The following is a 9,045-nucleotide window of genomic DNA, read 5'->3' as shown; positions in this document are numbered from 1 at the left end:
CGGGGGGGTCGCTTGCGGCGTTACCTGCCTCGGGGACAGCCCCCTCGGCCCTCGCCTCGCCGCTGCCGGGGCCGGCTGGAGGTGTGCGTGGCGCGGGCCCCGTGGCTGTCCCTCAGCGGGGAGCCGCCCTGCGCGGCCGGGGCCGGAGGGCGACACCGCCTTGGGCGGTGGGCCGTTCCCGCGGGCCCAGGCAGCCGGTCGGAAGGGATCAGCTGCCTCCCGGCCGCATCGACCCTCTCCAGCCGTTTCCTCGGCATTGCTAGAGCAGGGGAAGGGCGAGTCTGAAAGCTCCTGTGGTTGGGAGAGGGTGAGATAGCAGGAGAGGTCGTGAGCCCGTCCTTTCCTGCTTGCTTACGCTTTGAAATAACCATGGCCGCAGCAAAGCTACTGGAGACAGTTCGTGGTGGTTTCCACTCCCGAACTTGCAGACAGAGGCTTTCTTGAGTCACAGACGCTAGATTTTGAGGCAAGTCTGACTCCTGTACAAAACTTTAGGAAAACTTACTACTGAGGTGTGTATTAAGATGGCTTTCAAGACTAGGTGAGATCGCCTAGGGTAATTTTTTTCGAAGCGTAATCTGCTCTTTATTGAGCTTTGCCACAGATCTGCTGGAGAGTGCCTTGCTCTTATCTCTTCCTGCTAACCACCCAGACTGTGATGGATGTGTGGTTGTACCTGGTGCTGTAACCCATTACATGGACAGAACTTGGGATTTAGTTTTGAGGCTGACTTTTGAATTTGGTAATTGAGAAGAAGGTGACCGTTATATTTTAGTTCATGCAGAGACTTTCTTGGGTGCAGATTGTGGGGTTTTATTGTGTGGTGGGGTTTTGTGTCTGGTTTTTTTTTTTTAATTTTGAGTGGTAGGCATTCACAGTCATTATAAAAGTAATGTTGAAACTTCTGGTCACTGCCTCTAAAGAGATCCAGCTTGCACTGCTGTTAGTGGGTTGTGAAGTTTCATATCTTATTGTCTGGCTCAAGCTCTTTAGTTGCTCAGATTTGTCTCCTCCTAGGGTTTATCTTTTTCCCAGAAGTAAGGAGCATAAGGTGACTTTCTGTGCTTCTGTAGTTTGATATCCATTGTTATTGCTCGACTAAGCAAATGAATGTACAAGCAGCACAGAGTGGCACAGTGCTATTACTACCTCTCTAGTCTAGTGGGTGCAATTTATTGATTTTTTTTTTTTAATGTGCAAATCTTCCTAAATAAAGGCTATGTTTTCAGAAATATCTTATGGTAAGTCTTACAGGCAAATCTTACATTAGAAGCTTCTTGAACAGTTGCCAAAACAAGGCCCAGGCCATTCAGTGCATCATAGTATTAAACAACAGAGACTAAACCATGACTTGTCATGACTCGTACTACCTAATGTGAAGTATGTCCACTTTTTATCTGCCAAAATTCTTCTATTTTCAGTCTATACTAATTCTATTTCAATTATAAAAGCATGATTACTTTTTTTTTTAAATAAATGACCTACTGGATTTATCAGATGAAATCCTATTTTCTCTAAAATTAGTGGGTCAAGCACTAGACTCAAATGAGGTTAGTTCTGGCTTGTTACATCATTCACTGTTGTACCCAAAGAGATAACAGTAAGTGAACGCTTGGAACTTTTTAAGCATAAATTGATCTCTTTAGCTAACTAGATTGATGTCCTTGTTTCTCTGAACACATTCCAATTTATCACCCTCTTTCAAATAGAGTTTCCCAGAGCTGAGTGCAGCATTTCAGGCATAGCTGCACCAAACTTGGGCTGAAAGGCACCACAATCTTGTGGGAACTAATGTTTCTCTATATGCAGGGTGACAGGTCTCTTGAAGTGAGAGTCATGCCTTCTGTATTCTGTAAGGCTTATTCCCAAGCCTGGTTGAGAGAAACTTAGAAAATAGTAACACAAGCGTTGGCATATTTTTCATCTTCTTTAGTACAATATTCTGATATGGCAATCTTCTGAACAGAATTAAAAAGAAAGAGGCTCTCTTCCCACCATGTGTAGCTACAGTTGCCAGTAGTCTGCTTTTGTTACCTCCTTTTGATGAGGATTGAATTGTATATGAGAGAATTGCAGGTAGTGGCTTGCTGCGAGCACTGCCTTGCAGCATGTGCAGAGTAAACTTTTTAGTTTACTTTGAATAGGCCATATCCTGAAAACTATGAATTATTTCAGAGAACAGTTATTAATTGACTCTATTTTGGGTAGTGGAACTTTTAATCAATAATTTAGAGTTTTAACAGTAACTTGCATGAGTCTTTTTACTGAGGTAAGAAAAAGACTGCAGTTATGCACAACCCTTGACTGCAGCTTGAAAGCAAACTGCCTTTATTGTCAGCTGTCTTCATAAATATCTAGATGTCAGGAGTTCATATTTATTTGTTGAAGTGTTGTTGGAGGCCAGACATCTTGGATAGCTTGTGGTTAGTGAATGAAATGAAGAGAACTTCAGTGTTGTTGAATGATGCGCAGTTGCATTTCATAGGCTATATTTAGTTTGGGACATAATGGTTTGTTTTATACGTCAGAAGAACATTGCATATGCATGTAGGATTTAAAAGCATGGAGTTAGCAGGGGAAATCAGCAACGCACTGTAGACAGACTGAGAAGGACGTAATTATGGAATATCCTTTTATGATCCAGATGCTTGGTACAGCATGTCAGGTATCTGATACAAAGCAAGGTAAAATGTCTTTCCTTTTACTTCAAAACAAAAAAAGCTAACTGCTTTTTGCCTGAATATTGGATTAACCATGTAAGGTAGTTACTTTGCTTAATTTTACTCCCTTTTTTTAAGGATGAATCCCAGTTAGTGACTTAAGTCGTGCTTTTCAGGAGGCTAACAGAAAATACTGTAACTGAGTAAACTATCTGAGAAACAGTTAGAACTGTGCTGTGACTCTGAATAGAATTGCATTTCTGACCAGATAATTTTTTTTAAAGTTATAAAATTAATACTTAGTGTAAATTTCAAAATGTTGGCATTCTTCTGTCTACAGGTAAAGCTTAAATTTGTCTTCTTTCAGGATACTTGCTGCAGGTGCTTCCTGTAAAAATCAAAATCAAGGATGGAAGGAATCTGGTTTGCATAACACTTGGTTTGGGCATAATAAAGGATTATGGCAGCATGAATTGCTTGCATTAGATAAAACTGAAGTGTAGAGGTGTACAAGACTTCTAGAAACAACATTAAACAGGGTCTACCTTACTTTGATCCAATAGCAATATTGAGGTCTTTGTGTTTGCATTTCAGTGAATGACTCAGCTTTTCGTGTTTGTACTGTCAACTACATTTGAACACTAAATGTATCTCCCCAGCTAAAAAAGAAGCTGTTAACTTGAAAGCCTCACTTCTACCCTGATTATATTAGTGTTATAACATGTAAACTACCATCTCTATTTCTTCCTTTGACAGCTCAAAGGAAACAATGGAATTGGTATGTTTGTGATAATGAAACTGTAAAGATTCTATGAGAATATATAAATGTTTTAAAAGGTTGATAATTTAAAAGAATCTGCAGAGTTTTAGAACTATTATGTCATTAATTCATTTTAAAAAGAGTATCCTTGCATTTGCATATGTATTGTTAATAGTTCCACTGTGTAAGAGAATAGCAGTGTAGTGCTTTTGAACCACATCAGTGTCCTTTTTCTAATGCACACAGTCCTCTAGTTGACTTTGAAAGAACTCTAGTAGGAGTTCTTTGGCAGATCTCTCTTCCAGCTCCAGCACCATCCAATGATCTTCAAAAAAGCCTTAGGCTCTTGTCAGGGTCGTTCTGTGTCCCAAGACCTACTGCTCTTCTAACAGCAGCTATTCTAACAAAATGCTATTCAGAATCTAAAATACTTTTTTTTTTCCTGCCCAAATGTTAGTTTAGCATACTGCTTAATTAATTTAACCACTAGATACTATGCTAGGTTAGCAGCCCATATCCTTCTACATGGTAGGTCAACAGTGCCTCCTAAACTAAGTATGTCATCATCTTAATTTGTGGCACATGCAGATAGAGTATTGAATCACCAATACAAGCACTGTGTGAGTTTCATTTCAAGAACTATGATTTCACTTGTTTTTTAATGTAGCCTGCTATTGGCCTACGGTGCCAGTCCCTGAATCCTGAAAGACATTATACTTAACAAGTGAAGTCCGAATTAAAAAAAAAAAAAAAAAAAAATTGAGCGGGAGATATTAAAATAAATGTGTACTTTGGGGTATTTGCTTATAAGATGGAATTTGATATTCCTTTATCTATCTCTCCCCCAAGGACTTGTAATCTGATTTAATAAGGCTAAATCTTGGATATGTTTCTGTCTCCCTAGAATCAACAGCCAACATGTCTAGCAAAAGGGCAAAGACAAAGACCACCAAGAAGCGCCCTCAGCGTGCCACTTCCAATGTATTTGCAATGTTTGATCAGTCGCAGATTCAAGAATTCAAGGAGGCCTTCAATATGATCGACCAGAACAGGGATGGCTTCATTGACAAAGAGGACTTGCACGATATGCTTGCCTCCCTTGGTAATGACACTTTTCTGTTTACAGTTGCCAAGCAAATTTGTGCTGTTAAAATAATTGAGTTTGGGATAGCTTATGAGAGATGTCTCAGTTTGTATTGCGCTATGCAGATTGCTTTTTCTTTTAGTTTGAAAGCTAAAACAAGTATGAATCCCTTTATTTGTAGGAAAGAATCCAACGGATGAATACCTGGATGCCATGATGAATGAGGCTCCAGGCCCCATAAACTTCACTATGTTCCTCACAATGTTTGGTGAGAAGTTAAATGGCACAGACCCAGAAGATGTAATCAGGAATGCTTTTGCTTGCTTTGACGAAGAAGCAACAGGTATGTAGGTAAAATAACAGTGTACATGTGTTATTTCTACTTACCATTAAATAACTTTTTTTTTGTAACAATAAATACTTATATTCATAGAAGTGGTGATGAATTTTTCAAATCTGAAAATTCTGGTTTCTGCAAACTAAAAATCATGCCTGTGTCCTCATCAGCTGAATTACCTTTTCAAGCACTCTAAAACTTAAAATCCCAAGTGTCTGGCACTTTGGTCTGCTGTTCAAGACAGGAGAAAGTAAAAATTGGCAACCAGGGTCTTAAATTGTTCATAACTTAAAATTCAGCTTCAGGGCAACTTTTGTAAGGGGTATCCTTGTCTTCAAAGCTGTTGTGCTTTTATGAAGAACTTGTTGTCTGTCAGCAACTTGTATCTATGTTCCCTCTGTTAAGCTGCACTTAAAGGGGAAGAAAATGAATACAAGAAAAACCTTGTGTGACTCATAAGAGTGCTGATAGAAGGAATCACAAGTTATATAAGGCTGCTTGTATAATAAACAATGCCAAAAATGTATTCTTTGCAACCAGTCTAATAAATCTGAGTTTTGTCACTGATCTAAGATCAATTTAAAAATCTTTGAAATATTTCAAACTGCCCTGTGTTTCATGCACGTGTTGAACATTGGTAGTCAAGTTCTATCGTGTTTTTTTTTATTAGTGGTTTTGATTAGGAAAGTTCAAGACAAATGGATCCCCTTTGTGTAAAATACACAGTTATCAGAAGGCTCAGTACTACTGGGACTACAGCCCTGCTGTGGGGATGAAGGTCCAAGATGTATGCTGACAAACTTGTACCTTCTTTGAAACAATGCAGGCAAATCATAAAATGGCCTTTACTTGAAGTAGTGAGACCATGCAGGTTAACTAAGAGGCTTGACTTGATTGAATGCTTGTAATTATTTGGCAATTATAGTAATAGGTTTTAATGGCTTTGTTTTCATTTGGCAACAAAGACTGTGGGTCTCTAATTGAAACAATTCAAAGAAAGAAATTATCATCCCTCTATTAGCAGATAAATGTAAAAACTCCTTTTTCTTATGTCCTCTTACATTATGTTCTAGGGTTCATCCAGGAAGACTACCTGCGAGAGCTGCTGACGACAATGGGAGACAGGTTCACAGATGAAGAGGTAGATGAGCTGTACAGAGAGGCACCGATTGACAAAAAGGGGAATTTCAACTACATTGAATTCACACGCATCCTGAAACATGGAGCAAAAGACAAGGATGACTGAGCAAATATCCTGATACCAGCAGATTATCTCTACTTTACACTTATGTTTATTTTTGAGGGTTTCTTCCTGATAGAACTTGTTGCATGCATTTAGCTTTACAGCTTTTGCCTTTCTCAATGTATTTATACCAGGCCATTTAGGCACATTTGCACCTGTGTAATCAGACTGGAAGTGGGGAAAATATTGTGAGGAAAAGGATATGGGGACAAAGATCCCTGGACTTCACAGTCCAGGAAAATAATCTCAATGTTTCTGGTTTAGCTGGATTTTTACATTTTTGTAATAAATGCCATTTTGAAATAAAGATTGCTGTATAGATAAAATACCTCAAATTCTCTTGTGAAGAATGACTTTTCTATTATGCATTTACAAATGCAGGTGTTAGTTGTATTTTACTTGCAGTTGCAAAACTTGGAAAACTCATTTTCATAATATTTTGTGCAGTGTCACACAGTTCTGAAATGCTCCTAGCAGTATGTGCTGGTGTCTTTAAAAATGCACCTGTACAAATATCTTATCTCAGGTTTTTGAAGTGGCATCTGACTGGTGTAAGTAGTTAGCCAAAGAATAGTTAAGAAAGATTGTTACAATTGTCTAAGGGCCAGCAGAGAACACTTAGGATTCTTAAGCAGATATCATGTCCAGCTTTTATTTCCTTTTAATACTGATAGTTTTTTTAGCAATGTTTTCATGTCAAAGTTTGCATTCCTGTTTATGCTGGCAGTAAATGGGAATTAGGCATATTTTTCCCCCTTCTGCTGAAGTAAGCTTGTGCAAAGGAATCTGTCTCTGAGCTACAGTGTCAGTGCTGGCACTAATTAACAACAGTACATGGCCAGAAAACCTACATAAAAGCTGCAGAACAGAGCTTTAATTTGCATGTGAGAATGAGAACAAAGTACTTCTAAGAATTAACTTGGTAAAACCCTACACATGCTAAAGTCCCTCTCACTTTTTAAAAGATCATACTTTTTCTTTAGCTATGTGGAGAAGACAGCTTTTAAGCAAGCAAGACTCATTCATTCAAAAATAGCTGTACTGATGCTGTGTCTTGAATAACAAGAAAAGAGAAAGGTGGTTCTCTTAGTTCTTTGTGTGATCATGTGTCTTACTCTCTTGGCTACTGCAGGCTGAAAAGCATAAGGGGAATTTATCCTACCTATGTATTTAGCAATTAAAGTGATGATCTCTTATCCAGAAACCATGCCCTGAGCTATTTTGCATGACTTAAAGACCCTGAGGAACAGGACTTTTACTTCAGCTAAAGGGCTTATAAAAGCTGAGACAGCATATAAGGAGGGTTTGTCTCATGTCCTGTGTGGTAGCACAAAGGCTTGGTTAGGGGGTGGGGACAGGGAACTGTATTAATGTAAGGAAGACATTATTGAGAGAGAAGTTCCAAGTATGTTTGAGTATAACCAATGATGACCTTCCAAGTTCAGGTTTCCCTAGTATCTGTATTGTCATGTAGCAGACCAGTCAACCTGCAAGTGGGTGCAAACCCTTTAACTGCTGGAAGGCTATGAGACCTATAGACCCAGCCAAGAGACCATATAAGAGCATCAGATGCATTTTGTAGCTAGGCAGCGAGGAATGTCCAGACAGCTGAGGTTGCATGCCAAGGGCTGCAGGGATGTGTCATCGGTAATCCACTTCCAAAAATAAAAATAACTTTGGTCAGTGAAACAGCTTAAGATTCTGATGACTTGGTTTTGCATTTACAGTCAAAATCTTGGAACCGTATCTTTTCTCCCTTGGGATTCATATATAATGGTCTCCAAGCTCCACACCAGACTAAGCTTATGATGAAAAACTATTTTCATAGGCTGAAAATGCACACATGTAATGGTCTTACATCTGCAGTGATGCATAATGCCCTGTGAAGCACGACTGAAAAGCAGTGATTTATTTTACATGACCCGTTTACCCTGTTCTAAGGCTACATAGGCAAAGGTCAAATTGAAGCCAAAAAGCTGTTGCAGCTGCATGAGAAACCTCCGAAGAGGACTGTGTTTGTGTGAAGTGCTGCCAGTATATGCTTGCCTGCTGCATTTTTTTCCCCCCTCCTCTGACTGTCGCTGGAGATACTGGTAACATGCAGCATTTTAACCACTTGGGATACACTCATTTCTACTCTTTACAATGCATTTACACAAATAAAACTCTTTCATCATGCAGTCATCAGATGACTGAAGCACTACACAACATGAAGTCAGCTTAATATACTAGCTCAGCAGCTAGCTGATGTCACAGAGGTGGTGTTCGTACACTCTGAAGTAAGGATCTGTTTCACCGCTGACCTAAGAACTATCTTTAGATCACTTGTTTCTAGGATCACTATGATATGTTGAGAAACAAAATGTAACACAGGGGCCCCATCCTGGCACAGGACATCAGTAACAATATGCCTTTGTGTCCTGCCCACTGCATTTGTTCCAAAAGCTGGAAAATAGCTGAAATCTTGTCATCACATGTTTCTCGTGTCTGTGGCCTTTTCTTGTCAGGAACATTACTGACTTACTATTTGGTATGTTCCTGGGGAGTTTCAAATGGCAACAAATAGCTCTTTTACCATACCGAAGGCATTCAGACAATGTAAATCCAAATGACAGGTGAGTAACAATCAAAGTAGAGTCAGGAACATTTTAGGTATCAGCAGTTAATCTGCCATCGGCATTGCCTGTGTATCTCCTATTCTGGCTTGCTTACTTAATTTTTCAAACTCTACTGTCATTTTTAGATAATGTCCTCCTTCAGAAAAGTGATTTAGGATGACAGTAACTCAGAAACAGTATTACAGAAGCCAGGAACAATATAGAGAAAAAAGAAATCAGTAAATGCCTCTCAAAGTGCAGCTTAAAAGTAAGTTACGAAATTCTGGAAAGCAATACTGGGGAAAAAAACAACAAATTCCAACATTTTTGTTGTGCTCCGAGTAGCAACTCCATAGAGTGATCA

General features: G+C 39.2%; 1 protein-coding gene across 3 annotated transcripts in view; it reads left to right on the top strand.

The window, feature by feature from the left end:
- Window positions 1–6,412, top strand: part of LOC104842494 (myosin regulatory light chain 2, smooth muscle minor isoform) — a 6,863-nt gene extending 451 nt beyond the window's left edge. Inside the window, exons 2-5 of one of the 3 annotated variants that reach the window (XM_010584849.1) lie at window positions 3,417–3,438; window positions 4,325–4,522; window positions 4,686–4,847; window positions 5,915–6,410. In XM_010584849.1, coding sequence (XP_010583151.1) covers window positions 3,417–3,438; window positions 4,325–4,522; window positions 4,686–4,847; window positions 5,915–6,087 — 555 coding nt within the window. In that variant the 3' untranslated portion in view covers window positions 6,088–6,410. Of the gene's footprint in view, window positions 1–433; window positions 467–3,416; window positions 3,439–4,324; window positions 4,523–4,685; window positions 4,848–5,914 lie in introns of those variants that run through there. The other 2 variants (XM_010584851.1, XM_010584850.1) reach the window with 2 other exon arrangements.
- The last annotated feature ends 2,633 nt before the right edge of the window (window positions 6,413–9,045 follow it).

Source organism: Haliaeetus leucocephalus, unplaced genomic scaffold (assembly GCF_000737465.1).
Source record: "Haliaeetus leucocephalus isolate CR32 unplaced genomic scaffold, Haliaeetus_leucocephalus-4.0 Scaffold1007, whole genome shotgun sequence".
Taxonomy (NCBI): Eukaryota; Metazoa; Chordata; class Aves; order Accipitriformes; family Accipitridae; genus Haliaeetus; species Haliaeetus leucocephalus.
Note: the sequence above shows the minus strand (reverse complement) of the source record. Positions and strands in the feature narration are given on the sequence as shown.